Genomic DNA, 25,210 nt, shown 5'->3' with positions numbered 1-25,210 from the left:
TTAAAATTCTCGGCTCTTAATATAAGTTCCAGGTTTGGAATATTTCTGAATGTTACCTTGAGTATTTCTGCAGTGATGATGAATTCTGTCTGTTTTCCTTCAGATGACTTAGAATTGGGCCTGGATGACAGTCCTAGGAGGCTCTTAAACTTCTCCTTTAGCCCAGGATCTTTACTTGGTGGCTTTGCCATTGTTAACTAAGACAGCATCAAGGAAACTGTATAGAGAGAAGATTGCTTCATCAAGGGAAAATAGTTGAGATTTTCTCAATGTAACCCTCCCGAGATAGAAGGTAAGAGAGACAAAAAAAAGTAGACACCTACAATCCACGCTATGCATGCTCAAACATGGCATACACGTCAGAGATGAAATCTACTTACCTTCCTTATCGGTTCGGAAATGCACGTGCAGCGCACTCGCAAGGGTAAAAAACACATTACTTCCTGGTTAAAACCAGGAAGTAACGAAAACCGGGCGGGTGGACGGAGCCTGGCGCCGCCATCCCTACTGGTTCTCCGAACCACGCACCACGATTGCTATTGGATCGGCCGAACCAGTCTGAACTAGGAACATTTCACCCGATACAGGTGGAATAGAACATGGGTCCAACTTTGTCAGGAATTCTTCCTCTTTATTTAAAAAAAAAGCTATTATTGAAACAACTCCCAAATTCTGTGCATTAAAACATTATCAACTTATATGAGGAGAACCAGTGTGGTGCTTTAGTTAAGAAAATGTATGGAAGAGCCTCAACTCTCTTTTAATCCTCTGAGGTCATTGGTTCAGCCAAGAAGTCAAGGAGCCAGACTCTGAACCAAACTGGCCTTGCAGGATTGTGATGCCGGTACGTATATAGTGGGGAACTGAATATCTCTAAGCTGGTCCCTCAGTTCTTTGGACTATACACAAAATAGTTTTTAAACAGAAAAAAAAAGCAAGCAAAACCTTCCTCTTGAAATGAAACAAGGTGGTTTCATAAACCAGAACCTGAAAATAATTAAATTCAGACCAACAATACTGTTGTTTCTTTTGATCATACTGAAAGGCATGACCGTACAAATTAAAGATATTTTGCAGTTTTAAAAAGATAATTACTACAGGTCTGTATGTATTAGGATGCTGGTTATTTATTATGTCAAATTGATGTTATGAATCTACCTTGTTTCCCGATTCTCAAAGTTTTAGAAATAGTCATGCTGTTCTTCCCAAATGCTAATGGTAATTAATCATTACAATAAATCTTATTTTTCAGTCTGGATAGAGCACTTCCAACTTTATTATTCAACAACTAGTTAGTGGAGTAATACTAGTATGTGGAGCAATAATAATATGTACACTAGTACATATAAAAGCTTTTTGAGCTGAAATAATTATTGTATTGATAGCATGAAAGATTGGTTTGTTTTTTGTTTTTTTGTTTTTATTGAATTTGTATACCGCCCTACTCCCGAAGGACTCAGGGCGGTGAACAGCCATAAAATAAAACAATATAAATACAAAATTTAAAATAGAATAAAATGAATTAAATGATTTGGCTGAACAAATTTAAAACTCCAATACTTTAAAACCAAATTTAAAATTTCCATTTAAAAAGGGGAAAAACTTAGGTCAGGCCGGCCTGATGAAACAAGAACGTCTTGAGCGTGCGACAGAAGGTACGCAGATCTGGGATCCTCCGTATCTCCGGGGGGAGCTCGTTCCAGATAGTAGGTGCCCCCACAGAGAAGGCTCTCCCCCTGGGGGCCGCCAGTCGACATTGTTTGGCCGACGGCACCCGGAGGAGTCCCTCTCTATGGGAGCGTACTGGTCGGTGGGAGGCTATTGGTGGTAGCAGGCGGTCCCGTAAATAGCCAGGTCCTAAGCCATGGAGCGCTCTGAAGGTGATAACCAAAACCTTGAAGCGCACTCGGAAGACCACAGGGAGCCAGTGCAGCTCGCACAGGAGAGGTGTTACATGGGAGTGCCACATCGCTCCCATCACCACCCGCGCGGCCGCACTCTGCGCCAGTTGGAACCTCCGAGTGCTCCTCAAGGGGAGCCCCATGTAGAGAGCATTACAATAGTCCAGATGGGAGGTGACGAGGGCATGAGCAACTGGCAGATCAGGCGACCCTGATGAAAAATCAGGTTTGTTGATCTCATTTTTATTGCTGCTTGTAAATAGCTTGGTAGTACTTTTAGAAATTATTTCTAGAATACTTCCAGTGTAAAAAATACAAAATGGCTCACGAGAATATGGCATTGCTGTAACAACAAGAAAAGGAAAGAGAGCATTTTGGATGTAACGTGCCTCGTAATTTTTACTGTCACCTTTTCATTAATGAAGCTATGCTTCAATGAGCTACTGTTTTAATTAGGCTTAAGAGTTTCTCATTCATTCATTCCAGGAAACAGGGCCCTTAGCACATTCAGCAACCCAGGCACAGGAACATAGCCAGGTTTTTAGGGCCTTAGGAAAGGCTAACAGCCATTCTAATCTCCAAGGGAGGATGCTCCATAGCCGAAGCTTCTCTTCTGGTCCCTATCAGCTGGCTCCCTTGGCTGATGGGCTTTGCAGTCTGGCCATTCTGCTCAGCCCCGTTTCAGATTGTTAGATTTTTATCCCCCCCACCGATATCACTTCTGGTGAATATACTTGATGCTCGGACCCCCCATTTTCCCCACAACCACCCAGGGAGGTGGGTTAAGTCCCCCAGCCCAGCCGGCTTTTATGCTTTGCCGGCTGCTCGCGAAGGCTCCGTGTGTGGCAAAAGGGGAATGGAATGGAATACGGTTCTTAACGGTTTTCGCTTTCACAAGCAGCTGCGGGGAAGCCTTTTAGCCGCCGTCCTAAGCCGGCACCCCCGAGGGGCTCCCCGCTCCTTGAGGGCAGGTCAGCCGCCAGCCGGTCTCCCCCAAGGCCAGGCCCGGCTGCCAAGAGGCGGCTGCGGGCCCCTTGCGGGCAGGGCAGCTGTGTCGGGAAGCCCCCAGCAGAGCCCGCCCAGCCCCTCCGGCCACGGCCTCCCTCTCCAGAGGCTCCTCGGGGCAGCAGCCGCCGCCGACCCGCTTTCCCTCCGCTCTGCGCCGACTCTGCCGCCTTGGCCTCGTCCAGGGCTGCCGAAGATGAGCGCGAAGCTTCCGCCCTCGGCCTCCGCCGGGAGTTGCACGGTTGAAGCCCCGTTTGCCAAGCGAGCCCCGAGGACCCACCGGCTGCGCCTCCTCCCGGGCAGCTCAGCGGCTGGACCGACCCCCCGCCCGGGCCGCTCCTGGCCTCGGCCCCGCCTTTGCCCGCCCCTCGCGTTTCCGCGGCCGTCGCCCACAACAGACTTACCGGCCTCCCTCGCGAGGGTCGCGGCGCCCCGACCCCAAATCGCGTAAACACCTCCGCCTGGGGCCCCGCCCCCCGCCGGCGGAAGGGCCGCTGAACTTCCGGTGTGGAGCCCAGGCGACGGCGGAAGGAGGCGGCTCTGGCCGCGGGGCATTGTGGGGGCTGTAGTCCCTGGCGGGCGGGGGCCATGTGCGCTGGGCGCGGCTTCCCGGCCCGGCGGCGGCTGTGCGGAGGCCGAGGTGAGGCGGGGGTGGGGGGGGCAGGGGGGGGCAGTCCCCCTCCGATCTTGTAGCCTATCTTGGAGCCCCCTGGATGAAAGGAACCAAGAGCTTTTCTGAGTCTCCCGTTGCTTATTTAAGCGCGCGTGTGTGTGTGTTGCATTATGTGTCACAGGACCAACGGAGACCCTCTGCGCAAGGAATCTCCGGAGCGGGAGGAAAGTCAGCATTGCCTACGGACCCCCCGAGGAAAATGGGGCAGCAGAGACCCCTGAGCCCAAGAAGCAGAAATGGGAACCGGCCAACTGGGAGCAGCAGCTGGCCAACATCCGGGAGATGCGGAGGGAGAGGAATGCCCCCGTCGACCAGATGGGAGCTGGGGCATGCTTTGATGGGGAGGCCCCTCCGGAGGTGAGCAGGGCCCAGGGCAATGATGGCGTATCTTTTCGGCACCGAGTGCCCAAGCAGGAACACAGGCCAGAGTGCCAGAAACCCAAAGGCCAGATCAGCGCCCCCTCCCCCCCCCCCCGGTCTTCAGGTTTCCAGCGCTCCGGCACATGCAAAGACCAGCTGGCAGCGCCACAAACTAGGAGCCTGGCGGTGCAGTGGACTAAACTACTGTTAAAATAGCACTTAGCTGCCAGCTGCCTGCAATTACTGCGAGTTCAAATCTCACCAGGCTCAAGGTTGACTCAGCCTTCCATCCTTCCGAGGTAGGTAAAATGAGGACCCGGACTGTGGGGGCAATAAGCTGACTTTGTATAAAATAAAACACCGCTGGAGGGGGGCAAAAGCCCTACTAAGCAGGTATATACAAAAAGTATGAAGGCTATTGCATAAAAGCATTGTAAGCCGCCCTGAGTCTCCAGAGAAAAGCGGCATATACATCAAAATAATAAATAATAAATAAATAATAAACCAGAAGAACAGCTGGCAATGGCGCACGTGCCCACAGAGAGGTCTCTGCGTGCCACCAGTTGGCCATCATGGGCCTAGGGGGTCCCGGGCCAGCCAGAAACACAGGGTCCCCCCTGCCTCTCCCTTCTGCTTGGCAGGTGAAGCGTTACCAGATTCTGCTGTCGCTCATGCTCTCCAGCCAAACGAAAGACCAGGTGACCTCCGCGGCCATGATGCGCCTGCGGGAGCACGGCCTGACGGTGGACCGGATCCTGGAGACCAACGAGGAGGCTCTGGGCCAGCTCATTTATCCCGTTGGCTTTTGGAGGGTGAGTGATTTGCCACACGGTGAAGGGAAGAGCAAGGGAAGCATGGTTACTTTGTAGGTTAATCTACTCTCTGACTTCCATGGGAGCACCTCTGCCACCCACTCACCCCATCCCAACCCTGTGAGGTCAGCTGATTGGGCTCAAAGCCCCCGTTGGAGCGTCACAATCCTTTGCCAAAATGGCCCTGGCCAATTGTGTGTGAATTTATTACCACATTCATTACCAAATTACTTAGCATCCTCAGTGCATTACAGAGCAGCTCAAGTAACCTCCTGCCAATTAGGAGATGCTGTTCTGCACATGCCAGGGTGGCAAGGAGACCTTGCTGGTAGAAGGTGGGGGTTTGCCTCTCTGTCCCCTTTGAGTCCCTGGCAGAGCTCTGTGCGTGGCATGAAGACCTCCTCCTCCTCCTCAAAACATTAGGACCAGGGTTACCTATAGATAGATGTTAAAAAAAATAAATGACAGCCCTGAAAAGGGCAAATCTGAAAGAGATTCATAACAAAAAATCATCCATTTGTGTTTATAACTTTGCTTTACAAAGAAAAATTCAAGAACAAAAAAATTCTACAAAAACATATTCTAATAAAAATAAAAGTACCATGTTTTTCGGACTATAAGACGCACCAAGATTTCGAAGAGATAAGTAAGGAAAAGTTTTTGCAAAAACGGGCATGCAAAAACCTTTTTGCAAAAAACTCATTTCTTTCTCTCCTCCCTTTCTCTCCTTCATCTCTCTTTCTCCCCCTCTCTTTCTCTCCCCTCTCTCTCTCCCCCCTTTCTCTCCTTCATCTCTTTCTCTCCATCTCTCTCCCCCTCTCTCTCCTTCATCTCTCTTTCTCTCCATCTCTTTCTCTCCCCTCCTTTCTTTCCTTCATCTTTCTCTCCATCTCTCTTTCTCCCTCTCTCTTTCTCTCCTTCATTTCTTTCTCTCCTCCCTTTCTCTCCTTCATCTCTCTTTCTCCCCCTCTCTTTCTCTCCCCTCTCTCTCTCCCCCCTTTCTCTCCTTCATATCTCTCTCTCCATCTCTCTCCCCCCTCTCTCTCCTTCATCTCTCTTTCTCTCCATCTCTTTCTCTCCCCTCCTTTCTTTCCTTCATCTTTCTCTCCATCTCTCTTTCTCCCTCTCTCTTTCTCTCCTTCATTTCTTTCTCTCCTCCCTTTCTCTCCTTCATCTCTCTTTCTCCCCCTCTCTTTCTCTCCCCTCTCTCTCTCCCCCCTTTCTCTCCTTCATCTCTCTTTCTCTCCATCTCTTTCTCCTCTCCCGTTTGGGCGGCGGCGGCAGCGCACCTACCACACCATCGGTTGCCCCTCGGCTTGGAGGCGGCGCCTTAAGCCTGCGCGCCACTGCACGTGCGCCCATCCGGCTGCACCTGCAGCTGGCTCTGGTTGCTCTTACTGAGCTTCGCAATGGGGCAGACGGCGCCCCTCCTCCTCCTGGAGCCCATTACGATGCGGAGCTTCAGCTGCAGCCTGGGCAGCCAGTGTTCCAGGGTGGAGAAAAATCATGCATCTCCCCCAGTGACTGGATGGGCTAGGGTAGGCTGGCGCCGCTCGAGTGGGGGGCGGGGCGAAGGGCGGGCGAGCCAGCAATTTAACAAACGGTTTGGTGTGCTGCGAGGCCAATAAATTACAAAAAAACACCGAACCGTTTGTTAAATTGCTGGCTCGCCTGCCCTTCGCCCCGCCCCCCACTATTTATTGGCAATAAATGGTGCGGAGGGGCGGGGCGAGCCAGCAATTTAACACGGTTCGGCCGAACTGCCTAGAACCAGCAGAATCCCACCACTAGATGTGGTGGCGCAGTGGTTAGAATGCAGTACTGCAGACTAACTCACTGCTCACTCCACCAGTTCGACTCAGCCTTCCATCCTTCCAACGTGGGTAAAATGAAGATCCAGATTGTTGGGGCAATATGCTGACTCTGTGAACCGCTTAGAGAGGGCTGTTCTGCACTTTGAAGCAGTGCATAAGTCTAAATGCTATTGTTATATAAATTTATTTTAAAAAGACAGTTCAATTTCACATAAATATAAATATACCAAAATGTAAAAATGATGTAAAAAATTTTAGGTGGTGCCATTTGTATGGTAAAAGTTAAATGACTAAAGTAAAGCAATTGAATTTTTGGAAAATAAATTAAAGGACAGCTTTCTGAAATAAAAGCTTTATAATATAAATGAGTTTATTTTATCATTATACTCATAGAATATGAAAGGAAGGCAGTTTAGAACAGACAAAAGGAAGCTTCTGTCCACATGGTGCTAATTGAGTGGTTAGAATGCCACATTGCAAGCTGACTCTGCCCATAGCCAGGAGTTTGATCCTGACTGGCTCAAGGTTGACTCAGCCTTCCAACCTTCCAAGGTCGGTAAAATGAGGACCCCAATTGTTGGGTTCAGTAGGGTGACTCTGTAAAACTGTCAAGAGTTATACCCTCTTTCACCTACTTGCTTCTTCGCTCTCAGCTTGACAACAATCGGGAGGAGGGTGGATGATATGTCAGGGAATGGAATGCCAACTTGCAGATCGTAAGACCCTGCTACCAACCCCAAGGTCACACAGCGCAGGTGTTTGAAAGATCCAGACTGTTCCCATAAAAAAAAAAAAAAAGATTTAATTGGCAACGCAATGAACTGAGGGGGATGGCCAAAGGGGAAAATCAAGTCCAACTATGTGGACGTTTGCATGGGAAATTCAGAGCTGGTTTCATTTCTTCTGTGCCAATGTAGTGTATTCAATAAAGTTTTCCTTCTGGGAAGCACAGTGTCCCAGGAGTTCTATTTTTGGATTCTCTACCTGGACAGCTGACACTTAGGGTTGTGAAGCACTGTTGGGTGATATCTGAGTCTAAGTGCTATTGCTGAGTGCTATGTTCTATCTCTTGGAGAACACAACTTGCAAGAGAATGTGGTAGTCTTCATCTCTGGGTTGTGATGACCATCTCCAAGGTCAACTGGCTGCTGCAAGAAACAAAATTTTGATCCAAGATGGGCCTTGGCCTAATCCAGCAGAACTCTTCCGATGTTCTTAAAATGGTGAAGTAGGCACTATAACCTGGATGGCTTTTAAAAGGGTTTAGAGAATGCAGGTCAGGTCTATGGAGGGTTATGGTCTTGAGGCTTCCATGTTACTTGTAGGCAGCTGTCTCCAAATACTATTTGAAGGGGAACAGTAGTGGGACAGAGAAAAAGTAGGTCTTTTTTTGAGTTGCAAGCACCAAGTTTGGGGCCAGCTGGTTAGGACACAATAGGAAACAAAAAATAAAAATGCAGAAATCAGATTGGCCTTAGTCTGATCCGGCAGGGCTGTTCCTCCTCCTGAGTTAGTCCAGCTCATTGATTGACCTTTTCATGGGCTGCAGAACAAGGTGCGATATATCCAGCAGACCACAGCAATCCTGAAGCGGGAGTATGCTGGCGACATCCCAAAAACTGTTGCAGAGTTAGTGAAATTGCCTGGAGTTGGTCCAAAGATGGCTCACCTGGTGATGGACATTGCCTGGAAGAACGTCTCAGGGATCGGTATGTCTCTTGCCATAATAGATTTCTTCCTGTGTCTTTTGGGGGAACAAGCATTCAGCTAATTCTTGCACATTTAGATTTTTTGACAATCCCTGCCATGTATCCAGTTCATATTCACTAATGTTCCGGTCTTCCAGTCCTTCCAATTCCTGTTCAGCTGTCATATTTACATCTGGATTGCCCAAACTTCAAAGTTCAGATTCATTCATTCATTCATTCATTCATTTACAGGTGGTCCTCACTTTATGACTAGTCGCTTAGCAACCATTAAAAGTTACACAGACACACACACACTCCCGGGTGCTTAGGATCCTGTTCTGAAGTTATGACAGCCCCCACCCCCTGCAGTCACAGGACTGCACCTCAATGCCTCGGCAGTTGCCGCATTTATGGCCATTTGCAGCTTTAAAACCACAGCATTCACTTAATGACTGCCACAACAAAGTCATAAAATTGAGTTAGTCACGTGGGTGACGTGATTTATGACTGTCACAACTTACAAGATGATGGGTGGTCTCCATTGTGGTTGTAAGTTGAGGACTACCTGTGTTCTAGTCAATTTATATGATCTTGTTCTTGAAACAGCGTCCCTGGGCAGCCCCCGCTGAATTAAAACTCGGTAAAATCAGTCACAATAATGGCAAATACTGTATGCATGTAATGGGAGCCAAGGACAAGAACTGTCCCTACCAATCACATCCATCTCATGAACTTCACACAAACCCTCCTAGAAAAGCAGCCGTGTTTTTGAAAATTTTCTGAAATGCCAGGAGAATCGGAGCCAGAGTGTGGCCTGAGCTGGGACACCACCTCCTCTTCATGACCTGTTTTCCTTGTTACCATCTGGGAGGGGGCTTCGTGGTATCCGAAGCAGAACATCCAGATTCATTTACAGTTTTCTTCCCTAGAGCATCAACCTTGTGAACTCTTAAGTAAACTGCTTAGAGAGGGCTGTGAAGCGGTATATAAATCTAAGTGCTATTGCTATATATTTGTTGTTAGTTGCGAAGTCGTGTCCGACCCATTGCGACCCCATGGACAACCTTCCTCCAGGCCTTCCTGTCCTCTACCATCCCCCGGAGTCCATTTAAGCTCACGCCGGCTGCTTCAGTGACTCCATCTAGCCACCTCGTTCTCTGCCGTCCCTTTCTTCTTTTGCCCTCAATCATTCCCAGCATTAGGCTCTTCTCCAGCGAGTCCTTCCTTCTCCTTAGGTGGCCAAAGGATTTGAATTTCCTCTTCAGGATCTGGCCTTCTAAAGAGCAGTCAGGGTTGATCTCCTCTAGGAGTGACTGGTTTGATTGTCTTGCAGTCCAAGGGATTCGCAGGAGTCTTCTCCAGCTCCAGAATTCAAAGGCCTCCATTCTTTGGCGCTTAGCCTTTCTTATGGTCCAACTTTCACAGCCAGACATTGCAACTGGGAAAGCCATAGCCTTGAATATGCGCACTTTTGTTGGCAGGATGATGTCTCTGCTTTTTAGTATGCTGTCTAGATTTGCCATGGCTTTCCTCCCCAGGAGCAAGTGTCTTTTAATTTCTTGGCTGCAGTCCCCATCTGCGGTGATCTTGAAGCCCAAGAAAATAAAATCTGTCAGTACCTCCATTTCTTCCCCATCTATTTGTCAGGAATTGAGAGGCCGGATGTCATGATCTTAGTTTTCTTAATATTGAGTTTCAAGCTAACTTTTGCACTTTCCTTCACCCGCATTAAGAGACTCTTTAGTTCCTCTTCACTTTCTACCATTAGAGTGGTATCATCTGCATATCTGAGGTTGTTGATATTTGTCCCGGAAATCTTAATTCCAACTTTTGATTCATCTAGCCCCGCCTTTCTCATGATGTGCTCTGCATTTAGGCAGGGTGACAGTATACAGCCTTGCTGGACTCCTTTCCCAATTTTGAACCAATCAGTGGTTCCGTGTCCAGTTCTCACTATTGCTTCTTGACACATATAGATTTCTCAAAAGATAAATAAGATGGTCTGGTACTCCTATCTCTTTAAGAACTTGCCACAATTTGTTGTGATCCACACAATCAAAGGCTTTAGCATAGTCAGTGAAGCAGAAGTAGAGGTTTTTCTGGAACTCCCTAGCTTTCTCTGTGATCCAGCGTATGTTGGTAATTTGATCTCTAGTTCCTCTGCCTCTTTGAAATCCTGCCTGTACTTCTGGTAGTTCTCGATCCACATACTGCTGGAGCCTAGCTTGTAGGATTTTAAGGATTTTAACCTTACTAGCATGCAAAATGAGTGCAATGGTGCAATAGTTTGAACATTCTTTGGCATTGCCTTTCTTTAGAATTGGAATGTAAACTGACCTTTTCCAATCCTGTGGCCACTGTTGAGTTTTCCAAATTTGCTGGAAAATTGAGTGTAGCACTTTTACTGCATCATCTTTTAAGATTTTGAATAGCTCAGCTGGAATACTGTCTCCTCCACTAGCTTTGTTGTTGCTCAGACTTCCTAAGGCCCATTTGACTTCCCATTCTAGGATGTCTGGCTCAAGGTCAGTGACCCCTCCATCATGGTTATCAGCAGAGGTGGGTTCTAAATTTTTTTACTACCAGTTCTGTGGGCGTGGCTTATTTTATGGGTGTGGCTTGATGGTCATGTGACAATTCTTTAGGATTTAGCAGAGGTACTGATCTACCAGGCTTTTAACTGCTTGCAGAGCTGTACCGGTCTACCCATTTATTTTTGCAGGCATTGGTCTACCCATTTATTTTTGCAGGCACTGGTCTACTCATGTATTTTTGCAGGCACCGGTCTACTCATGTATTTTTGCAGGCACTGGTCTACCCATTTATTTTTCCAGGCACTGGTCTACCCATTTATTTTTCCAGGCACTGGTCTACCCATTTATTTTTGCAGGCACTTCTTGGTCTACTCACTTGTTTTTGGAGGCACCGGTCTACCACCAAACTGCCTTTTACCACTGATCAGCTGTAGGGCGGCCCTTTGAAGCCCCGCGGCAAGAGTTTAAACAGGTTTTTTTCCTTATAGCCCATAGCTGGGATTCAGGAGGCAGCAATAGATTGGGGGTGGGGCCAAATAAAAAGTAGAATAACACGGGGGGGTGCAGAACCGGTTCGGTGATGTCATATTGTCACGGCTACCCGCTCGGCGGAACCGGGAGAAACCCACCACTGGTTATCAGGGATGTTAAGCTCATTCTTGTATAGCTGTTCTGTGTAATTTTGCCACCTCTTCTGAATATCTTCTGCCTCTGTTAAGTCCCTGCCATTTTGGTCCTTTACCATGCCCATCTTTGCATGAAACGCTCCCCTCATATCTCCAATTTTCTTGAAGAGATCTCTGGTCCTTCCTATTCCATTGTTTTCTTCTATTTTTTTGCACTGTTCATTTAAGAAGGCATTCTTATCTCTTCTAGCTATTCTCTGGAATTCTGCATTCAACTGGGTGTATCTTTCTCTTTCTCCCTTGCCTTTTGCTTCCCTTCTTTCCATAGCTATTTGCAAAGCTTCCTCAACCAGCAATTTTGCTTTCTTTGGGATGGTTTTAGTTGCTACCTCTTGTACAATGTTTTGAACCTCCATCCATAGTTCTGTTTCTGTCTATCAGATCTAATTCTGTCTATCAGATCTAATTCCTTAAATCTATTTGTCACCTCTACTGTATATTCATCAGGGATATGATTTAGTTCATACCTGAGTGGCCTAGTGCTTTTCCCTACTTTCTTCAATTTAAGCCTAAATTTTGCAACGAGAAGCTCATGATCTGAGCCACAGTCAGCTCCTGGTCTTGTTTTTACTGACTGTATAGAGCAGCTCCATCTTTAGCTACAGAGCGCAGTCAGTCTGATTTCTGTGTTGACCGTCTGGTGATGTCCATGTGTAGAGTCGTCTCTTGGGTTGTTGGAAAAGAGTGTTTGCTATGACCATTGTATTCTCTTGACAAAATTCTATCAGCCTGTGCCCTGCTTTATTTTGTACTCCAAGGCCAAACTTGCCTGTTATTCCAGTTATCTTTTGGCTTCCTACTTTAGCATTCCAATCCCCCATGATGATAAGGACATTATTTTTTTGGTCTTAATTCTATAAGGTGCTGTAGGGCTTCATAGAACTGGTCAACTTCAGCCTCTTCAGCACCAGTGGTTGAGGCGTAGACTTGAACTACTGTGATATTGAATGGTTTGCCTTGGATTCGAACTGAGATCATTCTGTCATTTTGGGGATTGTATCCCAGTACTGCTTTTCCTACTCTTTTATTGACTATGGGGGCTACTCCATTTCTTCTGAGGGATTCTTGCCCACAGTAGTATACCTGATGGTCATCTGAATTAAATTCACCCATTCCTGTCCATTTTAGTTCGCTGATTTCTAAGATGTCGATGTTCAGGCTTGTCATCTCTTGTTTGATCACGTCCAGCTTGCCTTGATTCATGGATCTTACATTCCAGGTTCCTATAGAGAAAAAATCTTTACAGCATCGACTTTCCTTTCACCACCAGATGCATCTACAGCTGAGCATCCTTTCGGCTTTGGCCCAGTCACTTCACTCTTTCTGGCGCTACTAGTACCAGCCCTCTGCTCTTCCCCAGTAGCATATTGGACACCTTCCGACCTGAGGGGCTCATCTTCCAGCATCATATCTTTTTGCCTTTTGATACTGTCCATGGGGTTTTCATGGCAAAGGTACTGGAGTGGGTTGCCATTTCCTTCTCCAGTGGATCATGTTTTGTCAGAACTCTCTGCTATGACCTGTCCGTCTTGGGTGGCCCTGCATGGCATAGCTTCATTGAGCTATGCAAGCCCCTTCACCACGACAAGGCAATAATCCATGAAGGAGATTGCTATATATAGCATGTGTATATATGTGTTATGTATGTGTTTGGGTAGATACACACTTTCTCTTGAGAACAGGAAACAGAACTTCATTTTTAATGTGGGCCAGTGTGCTTGCAGTAAAAAAAAAATGACAGTAAAGTTATCTGTTTTACGAGACGGTTCCTCATGGGAGAAGCTGGAGAGGTAGGACTCCAGAGGTAGGACTTCTGGGGTGACAAGACTCCTTTCCGTGGGTTGGCATGTCCAAGGAAAGCAGTGAGCTGCCTGCCAGCCACTTTTTTAGCCAGCCCAAATTTCAGAGGGGAATAAATAAAATGGGATGGATCTGGAAGGAAGTTCACAAGCCACACGGGTGGGTGGGTGGAGCAGAGAGGAGACCTGAGGGGGGACATCTTGACTAGGGCATCCAACTGCAAAAGTTTTTTTGCAACTGGGTTGCTCTACTTGGAGTGTCTGTCACATGACCGAATCCTCCAGCAGGGGGCACTGCTTTCCTGAATGCTGATGAGCGATGGGGTGTAGTGGGGGGGGGCTGGCGTTTGAGGGAAATACAGCTTGTTGATTCCTGATGAAGGGCTCCTCGGCCGTGACAGTAGTTGAGAAGGAATTGTGGGGGCAAAGCAGCCATTAAATAGCTCAGCAGGGATGCTGGAGTCTTCAGTTCGATTTCTTTCCTATTGACGATTAATATACCATGGACAGTCGTGCTACTCCTGGGAGCCCAAGAGGAAAAAACATTTTTGGAGCCTTTCCTATCCAGGCCACTAATGTTCTCCCCCTTCTGTGGTCTCCAGTCATGGTAGGAACTAGCGAGGAGAGCTTGGGATCTTGCCCTGGACATCAGAAAGTCCCCAGATTTCCACTGGTTTCTCCATCACCTTCTTACTGCAGAAGCTTCATGTAAGCCCTTGGCTGAATAAAAGACCTTCAGCCTGTGACTCCAGGCTTTGTTCGTGAGAAGGAGAAGGAGAAGGAAAGCGCCAGAAGACCCTCTGGTTTGAAGCAGCGGCTAAGGTGTCTCGCCACACTCGGAGCCAATCCATAGACCGAATTGTAAGGTTGGATCATCTGACACGGCCCTCCAGAAAACTAAACCCTTGACAAATGTCTATTCAGCCTCTATCAAAATCTCTAATAAATCCATTGTCTCTATTCGAAGATGTCCTTCTGTGGGCCAAACCGGGATTTTTCTAAACTTAAACAAAACACCATTTTGCAATCTCAGCTGATTGATTGGGCCGCAACTGTCCTCCCAAGGGGATCAAATGCCCTCATTCAAGGAGCTGGGGATGCACCTGATTGCAGCAGGGTGGGGCTTTGCCCCATCCTTGTTTAGGACAGTCTCCTTTTTCTGATTTTGAACTACAGGTGTGGACACGCATGTGCATCGGATTTGCAACAGGTTAAAGTGGGCAAAAAGGGAAACAAAACTTCCAGAGGAAACGAGGCAAGCCCTGGAAGAATGGCTGCCCAGGTGAGCCTGTTCAAACTGGCCCTAAACATTTCACTTCTCTCCCTCTCTCTTAGTCTCCGTGTGGGATCCCAGCTCCCATGATTTTTGTGCAAGGACATTGAGTTACATTCCCACAATACCATTCCTTATTAAGTGGATGAGATGCAGGCAAAGGTGCTTCAAACTGGTCTCCAATTGACGTTTCCTTCCAGTATTGCCTCTTTAAGGAGGTGGGGGTGGTGGCAGGCTTCTGTTTTTCAAGGCTCATCACATTTCCTCTCTAGACCTGGGGTCCACCTTGGAAAAGCTCAGGTTTCTCTTAAAAAAAAAATGGGGGTGGGGCTTCAAGTCCTGGTGAATCCCTGCAGTTTTCTTGCCAACATTTTCAGAAATGATTTTCCATCACCACCTTGTTCTTTATAAGACTTTGATTGAGGGACTGGGACCAGGATCACGCAACTGGCTTTGTGCTTGAGACGGGACTAGAATTTGTGGGTTCTCAGTTTCCAGTCTGGTGTCGTAACCACAGCGCCAAAGCAGCCTTCATTCCCATTCTCTGGAATGCAGGCTGGAAAACGCTCGTCTTAAGAAGTCTGCATTCCAGATGTATCCGTCAGCAGTGCTGTTCCTTCCAATGGGATAGGCACACCTTCTCACTTGAAAAGGGGGCAAGGCCCCTTTTTCACCTATTACTCCATCTTTCCATTTATTTCAGTGTTGTAGCAAAGGTTGACCTTGACCTACAACAGCAGGATTTGAGTGTTCTGCTGTAGGAAATTTCTCACACTTGTAGGACTTTGGCCAAGGCATTCTCTCTCCTATCACCATGTAGGGCTGTGGTTCCCATCACCATGGGTTAGCAGACATCAGTGCACCAGCCAACACCTCACTTGTTAGTGAAAGCCAAAGACCAGCTCCAGACTCGTCTTTCTTGCCAGGCGTCCCCAAGGAATCCGCCTAACCCTGTTGGCATCCTTGGGAACTATGCATGGAAGGTGGCTCTAAAATGCCTCCTCCAACCCAGGACAAAGGGAAGAGTTCTGGTGGGGCAGGGAGCAGCCTCTGTGCTCGCACTTTGGTAAATGGGGTGTGATGGCAATCTCACTTCCCTTTAGTGTCCCCAGTGTTGGGTACCAACTTGCCTCTATTGCTCGACGCTCCAGAATTGTAGTTATTTCCTGGTGTTGATGTTCCCGTGGTCTCACCGTTGGGAATTGTCTTCCTGTAACGTCTGAGGGTGGGCTGTTTCAGGCATCGCTGGATACCAATGTGTTACTTTTTCTACCACACTGAAATGTTTTCTTCTTTTTTTTTTGCTCCGCTGCCTGCAGAACTCTCTGGAGTGAGTTAAACTGGCTCCTGGTTGGCTTCGGGCAGCAGATCTGCTTGCCTGTCCATCCACGTTGCAGCAAGTGCCTCAACAGGAACATCTGCCCGGGATCCACAAAGCGCTGAGGAACAGCCCCACCCCCACCCATGGCCTCTTTGTCTCGGGGCTTCCGTTGCTTGGGAGAAGCTGTTTTCCACCAGGCCGAGACTTGGAGCCCGTCCCAGGAACTGCAGGGCCTCCTTGGACAAGGAGGAGGTCTCCTTGTCCTCCATCTCCGGGCACAGAAGTTTGGGGCTGGGATTTCACTCTGCCTCTTGAGCCTCCATGAAGAGGCAGCTATCTAGGAAGGATGATTTTATCCAGTGAGCGCTTTTAATAAATAAAGTATGTGGGAAGGAGGCTTAGGCTGGCTTCATTCAAGGGGGTATCTGGAAGGAGAAGGAATGACTGCATAGAACTGGGGCAGGCAAGGGCCTTCAAGATGTTTGTTTATATCATATATTATACTAAATATTCATAGCTGGTTTCCTCACTTAACAAAATCTCTCCAATGAAATGAAAATAATGCTTGGTGGAATGCTTGAAGCAGCAGCAGTCGCACCACAATACTAGAAAGGGACAGATTGGGACAGCAGGGAGGGCTGGGCAGTGGGTGCCAAGCTCAGCATCCTTTCAGGGAAGGACTGATGCTCGAAGCAAGCTAAATTGGCGCAGCCTGGATGCTGGAGGAGCCAAAGCCAGCCTGTTGCAGAACTGCAGTCCCCTGGGCTTCTAACACCCACTGATGATTAATAGAATCAGTTGGAAGGGACCCAAGAGGTCATCAAGACCAACTCTCTGCACACTGCAGGATTCACTACACCATCCTTAGTAAATGATTAATAGAATCATAAAACTTGGAAGGGACCCAAGAGGTCATTGTAATTGTGAGAGATACTGGGAACTGCCAAGTCTGCATCTTGCCCCAAAAGCCAACTCAAAACAGGCAACAGAGTTTAAGGATGTGATGTCACTTAAGAGACCAACGTAGCATGCTTGCTCTGCTCTTGACTAGTTAGTGGTGATGCAGCTCTACAGACAAGGGGGCCTCGTGGTTGAACTAGGACCAGAGGGGCCTCTGTTCAAAGCCACAGAGGTTCTTTAAGCTGGTTTCCTTAAACCAGCCAGTCTCATCCAGCCCAACTCAACATTTGGGAGGGGGGGGACTTGAAGGAAGAAGTGCCCCAACTCCTGACCCAGAGGGATGTAGGTCTTAACATAAGGAACCCAACAGAATCCCACTGAGGTGGCTGCAGGTTGCAGAGCGGCCCCTCCAACCTTCCCTGGGTTTTGAGGGTTTGGGTTTCTGTCTTACACCAGACTGGTGCCCCCCACCCTTCCTCCCTGCCTCGAATTTGCATTTCCAATGCTCCTCACTTGATGCCAGCAAAGGCCTTCTCCAACTCAGTCATCTGGTCCGATGTGCAGCCTTGGGAGCCCCCACTAAGGTGGCTCAGACTTGAAAGCAGTTACACCCGTTCTTCTGAGGAAAAGCTGCTGGAGGTTGAAGTCCAATTCTGGGCAGAAAAGGGTTGGCACAAGACCATGTCTCGATTGTGGGGGGAGGCTTTGATGCATTCATATCCTACTACACCAATAGCTGAATGGACAAATTATAGGATCCTAAATATGAATTGTGAGGATACATTTTCACATTTTAAAAGAAGCAAAAGGACCCATTGTTACTTCCCAGCACAGAAGGGGTGCATTTGGTCCTTGAGTGGCAAGGTTGGGCGATGACTCTTCCCGCACAAAAAGGTAAATCTAGATCCAAACTTAAGTTTTGTCTGGTATCGTTTACATTAGTTCATCAACAATGAATGCAGGTAATGCTGCTTATTTATTTAAACATTTTCTTGTGCTGCATTGAAAATGAAAACTTAGCAACATTAGCCTCTAAGGTGGCCGCAAAAGTGTCCATGGAGTGGGGTCATGACGCAGTTAAAGCCCCACCCTCTTTACCTGTGCCGCGTGTGCAACACAAAAGGGGCGGGGCTTCACTTCCACAGTGGCGGCAGTTACCTTGTCTTAGTGCCACATAGAAGACCGACATCAGCGCTCCCTGAGGTCAGGGGAAGGCTCAGACAAGGGAGGGCGTTTGTAATACTGAATCTTGAGAATTGTCAGAAAATGTGTTTGGAAGGAGCAAAAATGGAAAGAAAACAGAACAGACACCAACACAACGAAAGCTTGCTGTCCATGAGAAATCAGTTTTATTATTGACATTGTAGTATACGTTTTTAAACACAATGCAATTAAAGGAGTTCTTTTTGTCAGTTTTTGTGTGTGAGAGAATTTCTAAAATGTGCAGAAATCAAGTTACAGAACTGGCCTGATGGCAGAAAAAGAAGAAAGCGTGTGCTTTTATCCACCAGCATCATTCCAGGAAGCAGAGGGCAGAAGTTATTCCCCTTTGGGAATAACGCAGGCAAGAGGCCAGGGTGATCGCTGGGCTCACGTGGGGCCTTCGTCCCACCCATTGTCCAGCCAGCCGTCAGTCTGGAAAACTAACAAAGCCCTTTCTTAGGCTGGCACCTGCACACTTGTCCTCTGGAGAAAAATGCCACAGGGCCGGTGCCTGCCTTTTGCCCCCACGTCTCTAATGTGAAAGCGATTCCATAAAACAATGAAGCCAAGCAGTTCTGACCACAAACCAAAAAAGGTGACTCAAAAAACACTTTCAACGCAAGCCATGCAAACCACCTGAAGATTTTCCACCTTAATACCGGTTTCCCCACACATTTTAAAAATGCACACCTCCCCCAGAAGGTGCCCCTTCCTCATTGGCACCATCAACATCTCCAGCTCCCTATTATGGTGGCTCCAGTCCCGCCAATGAAGAGCAGCCCCCCCCCCCCGAGATCAGCTGGACATCTCCTGGGGCTCTTAGCCCACCAACTCTAGGGGGGGAAGCCTAGCAGAAATGGGGGACGTCCAAGCAGAGGCAAAGGGGGATTCCTGCAACTGTAAACTGGAAGGGGGTGGAATTTCCATTTCTGTAGCCTTATATTATGCACGTTATCATGCCACATTTTATGCCTCCATCCTTTAATCACTTACAGCAGGACAGCTATTAAATCATCGCAGAATGAAAATGGACTGCAGTGACATTTTCCTCCCTACTCATAAGTGGGTTCAGGGGCACCAGCTGGGGGGCAGGAAAGAAAAACTGAAGATGGCAGGAACAGCTGTGCAATGGAAGCCCTACCTCCTTTGTACATATGTCACCCGTGGAAAGGGATGGGGCAAAAAATCCATTATAATAGTGATGTTTGAGGCACCAGCTTTTGTGATCTGTATCAATCCTTGACATCCTGCATGGACAATGATGAAGCCAAAAATTAATGGAATCAATAATCTGAAATGTAGTTTTTTAAATCCAAAATTCTTGTTTAATCTTTCCCAAATTGAGACCTTCCATAGATAAGTAGAAATACACTACTCATCGTTCTCAACCAATATGGCATTAAGGACGCTCTACCCTCAACACCTCTGGAGAGCCTCAAGGTGTACAAACTGGAGAGATAAACTTCAAAAATGAGAGGCATTGCTTGCTGCCTAACTGACAGGTGCCTACCGGCCCAAAAGGGTGGACGGGACCACCGCCAAGCCTTTCCTCTCTCCATCTAGATTTCACCTTTCTACAAGCCACAAGACAAAGTTCCAGAGAACCACAACACTCACGGATTTTACTTGTCCTTTCAAAAACAATCCCATCTTCTACAATCAGATTCACTGGAAAGAAAACAAGAAAGGGTGAGGTGTGAATTGCAATTTACAGTCTGTCGCACCCCTAAAAAGTTCTCATTGGAAGCTTCCTGGTTTCTTTAACAGGAGAGCCAAATCCGGAATTTGATTCCCTTGCAATATTTTCTCCTGTGGTTGAAGCCTGACTCCTAGGGGTGTAATTAGGCAGTGGAGGCTGGCACGAGGGATGCAAATGCATTGCAAATTCATATATCCAGTATCTGAAGCCTCTTCAGAGCATCAGAGCCCTTGGTCTGGCCCGTGACTCTTACAGGGCCTTTCCGTCAGCCCAGGCAGCGCCTGAACAAAAGGCCCCTCTGGAAAGAAATGCTGCAATTGCTCAACCGCTACCTTTTTTTTCAAATGGAGAATAAACTAAGCAAACTTCAAGTCCACCATTTTCAAAATATTCATAAAGCTCCAAATTTGTTCATTTATAACATGCAAAAACATCACTCTCCCCTGCCCCCCCCCTTTTTCAGGAGCGCCGGAGGACAGTTGGTACACAAAAAGGGCAGGGCTTTGATTGCATCTGGACTCTGGGGACCCTCCCTGGTGGACACCCCCTAAGAGCAATAGGTAATCCCTGCCATCATGAAAAGGCAACTCCTTGTTTATATGCCCTCTGCTTTTTAAAAAAAAAAAGGGGAAACTACACCCCACTCAGCTAGCTTCTTAACACTTTTTTTAAAAGAGAAAGGAAGGTTGTTCCTTTTCCTAGGGAAGAAGGAACAGAGACCCATCCCTGCCCTTTTCCCTCCCCCATTAACAAAGCTGCGAGGCCCTTCCCTCCCTGCTCAGGGCACTCTTCTCTGGTGAGCAGTTTCTTCCTTGCCAAAGACCACCCTCAGCCTTTAAGAGGCTGCCCCCCAAAATGAAGGTGGGTAGGGTTCATTCATTAACTCAATTATATTTAGGTTTAATGAAGGCTTTATACGGTTAAGATTATTTCTGACTTGCCACGTATCCCTCCTGCCAAATTAATCATTCCAATTTGGTAGCTCATCTGGAGGTGTCTGGAGTGTCACCAAAATGTTGGGAGCTGTACTTCTGTCCAGAGTGACCTCCACTTTGTGTCCAGAACTCTTAGTGGCATTTTTATGGGCAAGAGAGTTCTGCAGAAATTACTTGGAAATATTTGCCTTGATTTTACGCTGTTCAGAAACACTAGAAACCACATTCCCACCAAAAGAGAATCAATTTGGTGGGAAATTCCAAATTTGCCCGCTCTGTCCTGACCTGGGTCCAAGGCATGTTGGCATATGCAGCAGAAATTTCCCACGACACGTGTCCCACCAGGAATAAAGATGGAGTAAAAATACTCCTTGCCTAAAAGGCTTAGATGTAAGTTTCCCTGTGGGTTCCATTCTCTCGCCCCCTCGGAACAGTCAGTGGCCAATGACGACCACCAGATTTAATCACAGAGTCGCAGGAACCCCTCATTGCCCACTGTCTCTGGATGTTGAGCCTTCGCTGAGTTAGGCAGAAATGGACAGCTCTGGAGCTGATGGGCCAAGATGTTCTTTGGGGAAGAGCAGACCCACTGGTATCTAACATTCATTGCTTTCCCCAAGAGCAACCGTGTAAGAGCTAGAGAGCGTCACACCAAATTCACAATCATGTTTACCACCTGTGTGAAGATTAGTCCCACCTGAGACCAAACCCTGTCAACATTTCTGGGGACAGAAAAAGGCTTCTACTGTAGGTTGCAAGCTGAAAGGGTGGCTGGCTGCCTCACAGCTCCTGAAAGATCAGCAAAATCAAAATTAATGTCCTAAAAATAATAGAGATGAAATTCACCTTGAGATGTTTCTTGCTTACCAGCAAGAATTTCATTCTTGAAGGAACTTTTTTCTCATACGTCTCTCAAGTCTCACTAAAAAATGTATTCTATTTTTTTTTACTTTATAACTTCATAGGCCATCCATTTCATTATTGAGTGACTCTGTTATAACAAAAATGAATTCAGATTGCAATCCCTTAATAAATGACAGGTTTCACGTAGGGGTCCTTAAGAGGTGGGCTTGACAGCTGATGATCTCTGTCCTTGTAATCGTCTGTGGTATTTTGTAACATAAAAATCTTGTACTTGCTAAGTTATGGGTCTGAAAAAGGACTGGAAAGAAAAAGATCTGCTATGCTAAAAACAAGGGAATTTCAAGTGCTAACTGAATAAAGTACTGAAAAAAATAAAGTACTGAAGATAAAGTATGGAAAAAATAAACTCCAAACTTAGAACCGAAAGAGTCACAATCAAGGAATAGTTGGCTAATCCATTTCTGAAGTTGTTAACACTGCAGTCCATAGTAGTAGAAACTGTAGCTTTCAGCTAAATGGAAAGGAAAGGTGCTGATTTGGAATGTAAAAATATTTTAAAATATCTAAACGCAAATGGAGAAGAAAAGCAACTCAAACAATTCCTTATATAAAAATGGTCCTATAAATAATATATTCTAATATTGCCAGTTAAATGATCCATAATTAATACAAACTGCAAGAGGTTTCTCTCTCCCTCCCACCTTCTTCGCCTTCCCTTTTGCTTGAGTGAATCCACCTTGCCTGTGGAAAAATGTGGCGCATGGAGTGCGTTGTGGCCCTGTCCGTCGGGGTGGGACACAAGTTGTGCACCTTTCAAATGTCTCCGTGCAGGAGGAGCCGGAAGGGAAACGGGCCCCTCGGTGGGTTCAGAAGTTGCTGAAAATCTCCCGCTTCTTGTTCCAGTCCATCTGAGGCGCTCTCTTGTTCACCCTCTTGGCACGCACTCTCTCTTTGGCTTCCGCTGCAGTGGGACTCAGGTTCAACCCGCTTTCTTCAAAGGGATCTTTCTTTTTCACCTCTCTCACCTAGGAGGAAACGAAAGAGCTTCAACAGGGGGCAGTTCTTTGGCTACACTGCTGCTCTGCTTCAAACTATTTTGACAGGTTCTGAAATCCCAGCACAAACTTTGCATGACTTACAAGACCAAGACAAGGCTGCAAAAATACGTTGGGGTGGAAATTAGTCACCTGAACATCTTACTTCTAGAGTGGGAAAAAGTACAGTTTCTAGTCTTAGAAGAAGAAAAAAATAAGGAGTTCAAGTTTCCTCGCGTTACGTCAGTCATTCAATGACCATTCAAACAATGCTGAAGGAAGGGGGGCTTATGACACAGTCCTCTGAGTTTGGGCCATTGCAGTGTCCCTACTGTCACATGGTTACAATTTCTGATGTTCCTTGCCAGCTTGCCAAAAGCAAAGTCAATGGGGAAGCCAGCAGGAAGTCAGAAGTTGAGGCTCTCATTTTATGACAACAGCCAGCCTTGCCCTGGCTAAGTGCATGGTCACGTGATGTCATACTCTGTGATCAAGTCACTTACTGATGGCAGTTCTGGTCCCCATTGCCAACATAAGCTGAGGATAATCAGTAAATATATCCTTTTAGTCATTTGCCGGTTGCTGCCAACAAAACTTGACACTGGCTGGATTTACACAATATGCCCAACAAAATAGAATTGCTGTGTTCATACTGCACAACCAATTGACCTCCAAAGCGATGCTAAGGTTCTCACAATATGCTGAGATAAGTAGTGGTTTTCCACGACAGTTTGACCTAAATGCCATCCAGGTGTATTTCACCCTAAACTAAAGCCGGTCCCAGGCACGTCAGAAGGGTCTAGGACAACTTGCCGTGGGAAAGTCTCCACACCAACTCACTGTGGGACAATTCACCATGGCCAAATTGCCACTGGACAACTCGCTGCAGGACAAGAGTTACACAAATATCAAAGAAATGGTGGGACGGGATCATTAAATAAAGGATGCCAAAAGAAAATGAAATACAAATGACAAAAATTAAAATATTTTTAACATTATTTTAAATAATTAAATTGAATTATTGAATTGTCCTGCAGCAAGTTGTCCCGTGGCGAGCTGGCCGTGGAAAGTTGTCCCATGGCAAGTTTGTTGTGACGGGCTGGCCATAGCAAGTTGCACAGGATGACTTGGCTGTTGCGAGTTGTCCCATTCCCCTTACAGGGTGGGGGGTGGTAGCATGCCCAGAGGTGGACGGTGGCCCTGAGCTGGCATCAGCAAGACCAGGCATGGTGGAATGGCTGCAGGGGGAGCAATCAGACGAGCAGCCAGCTGTGCTGAGACGGTCGAGAGACAGCTGCAGCAGGACAGCCCCAGGGTCTCGGGAGGAGAGTGCATGCAGCTGCAACCAGCCAGCATGGATGAGAAGGAACTGCCTCCTCCGTCTGATCTGAGAAGAGGCAGAGAATGCTCAGGAAGATAAATCTATCTCAGCATCTTCTTCTATCCTACTATCACAGCACCATTGAAAGTGTCTTGACATATGGCATTCCTCCATGGTATGGGAGCAGCTCTGCAGCGGACATAAAAGCTCTACAGAGAATTATTTATTTATTTTATTTTATTAGTCATATTTCTATACCACCCACTCTCTGAGGACTCTGGGCGGCTTACCCCAAAGACAGTATACTAAATAGCATATTGCCCCCAACAATTTGGGTCCTCATTTTACCCACCTCGGAAGGATGGAAGGCTGAGTCAACCTTGAGCCGATGAGATTTGATCCGCTGATCTGCTGAACTAGCAGTCAGCTGAAGTAGCTGCAGTACTGCACTCTAACCACTGTGCCACCTCGGCTCAATTATTAAAACTGCCCAGAATATCATCGGGCTCCAGCTACCAGCCCTGGATGACATCTTCGCATCTCGCTATTTGAGGAAGTTGCACAACATTCTCAGAGACTCTTCCCATCCTACTTACAATCTTTTTGGACAGTTGCCTTCTGTCCACAATTAAAACTCAGACCACATGTCTTCTGAATAGTTTTTATCCCAGAGTTATAATTGCACTCAGCAATGAACTAAAGGGCCACCATCAGTGAGCTGTTGATGACATCTTCGCATCTCGCTATTTGAGGAAGTTGCACAACATTCTCAGAGACTCTTCCCATCCTACTTACAATCTTTTTGGACAGTTGCCTTCTGTCCACAATTAAAACTCAGACCACATGTCTTCTGAATAGTTTTTATCCCAGAGTTATAATTGCACTCAGCAATGAACTAAAGGGCCACCATCAGTGAGCTGTTGGACAGCATTATTTGGTCTGCTGTGTGGATGCTTGGGTGGTTTAGGGGTGGGGAATTTTTGGTGTGTGGGGTGTGTGTCTGGGGATTGTTATGTGTGTTGGGCTTGGTCTCTGGGTGTTATGTGAATTTCATTGTATGGGTATACTGTGAATATATGCGTACAATGACAATAAACTTTATATATATATATAAAGAGGCAGGAGCAATGGTGGCCATCCAGCTACTTGCGAGTCAGTAGCCTCGCCCCTCTTGATGAGCTACACCGAGCACTACCAAAGACACTTAGACGTATATATACTACCTACCGAGCAAATAGATTGACAGATGATGCTGTTAATATGACTCTGCACTACATCCTACAACATCTTGAATCTCCAAAGACCTATGCAAGGATTCTCTTTGTAGACTTCAGCTCAGCATTCAATACCATCATTCCAGATATTCTTCTAACTAACCCTTCTAATCC

General features: G+C 46.9%; 3 protein-coding genes across 9 annotated transcripts in view; 1 reads left to right on the top strand and 2 right to left on the bottom strand.

Annotated features, from left to right (window-relative positions):
• Window positions 1–3,633, bottom strand: part of TSC2 (TSC complex subunit 2) — a 52,937-nt gene extending 49,304 nt beyond the window's left edge. For 3 of the 6 annotated variants that reach the window (XM_034420655.3, XM_034420656.3, XM_034420657.3), the window contains exons 1-2: window positions 3,311–3,633; window positions 57–217 (exon numbers count right to left, since the gene is read on the bottom strand). In XM_034420655.3, coding sequence (XP_034276546.2) covers window positions 57–191 — 135 coding nt within the window. In that variant the 5' untranslated portion in view covers window positions 192–217; window positions 3,311–3,633. Of the gene's footprint in view, window positions 1–56; window positions 218–3,042 lie in introns of all 6 variants that reach the window. The other 3 variants (XM_087878808.1, XM_087878809.1, XM_087878810.1) reach the window with 1 other exon arrangement.
• On the top strand, window positions 3,237–16,258 carry NTHL1 (nth like DNA glycosylase 1). The gene is made up of 6 exons (XM_034420661.3): window positions 3,237–3,546; window positions 3,701–3,936; window positions 4,581–4,751; window positions 8,115–8,274; window positions 14,449–14,554; window positions 15,865–16,258. The coding sequence occupies exons 1-6, from the start codon at window positions 3,495–3,497 to the stop codon at window positions 15,986–15,988; spliced, it is 849 nt and encodes a 282-aa protein (XP_034276552.2). The 5' UTR covers window positions 3,237–3,494; the 3' UTR covers window positions 15,989–16,258.
• Window positions 16,259–18,092: 1,834 nt separating this feature from the next.
• NHERF2 (NHERF family PDZ scaffold protein 2) overlaps window positions 18,093–25,210 on the bottom strand; it is a 90,331-nt gene continuing 83,213 nt past the window's right edge. For both annotated transcript variants that reach the window (XM_034420658.3, XM_034420659.3), the window contains one exon: window positions 18,093–22,492. In XM_034420658.3, the coding sequence (XP_034276549.2) occupies window positions 22,334–22,492 (159 nt within the window). In that variant the 3' untranslated portion in view covers window positions 18,093–22,333. The remainder of the gene's footprint in view (window positions 22,493–25,210) is intronic.

The sequence above is a fragment of the Pantherophis guttatus genome, chromosome 14, assembly GCF_059756535.1.
Source record: "Pantherophis guttatus breed Tessera chromosome 14, ASM5975653v1, whole genome shotgun sequence".
Taxonomy (NCBI): Eukaryota; Metazoa; Chordata; class Lepidosauria; order Squamata; family Colubridae; genus Pantherophis; species Pantherophis guttatus.
Note: the sequence above shows the minus strand (reverse complement) of the source record. Positions and strands in the feature narration are given on the sequence as shown.

Excerpts from the sequence above, each read along its gene's own strand:
- NTHL1 (XM_034420661.3), top strand. The coding sequence starts at position 3,495 with ATGTGCGCTGGGCGCGGCTTCCCGGCCCGGCGGCGGCTGTGCGGAGGC. Across the intron at positions 3,547-3,700 it reads GCGGCTGTGCGGAGGCCGAG|GACCAACGGAGACCCTCTGC; the intron begins GTGAGGCGGGGG and ends TATGTGTCACAG. Across the intron at positions 8,275-14,448 it reads GAAGAACGTCTCAGGGATCG|GTGTGGACACGCATGTGCAT; the intron begins GTATGTCTCTTG and ends TTTGAACTACAG.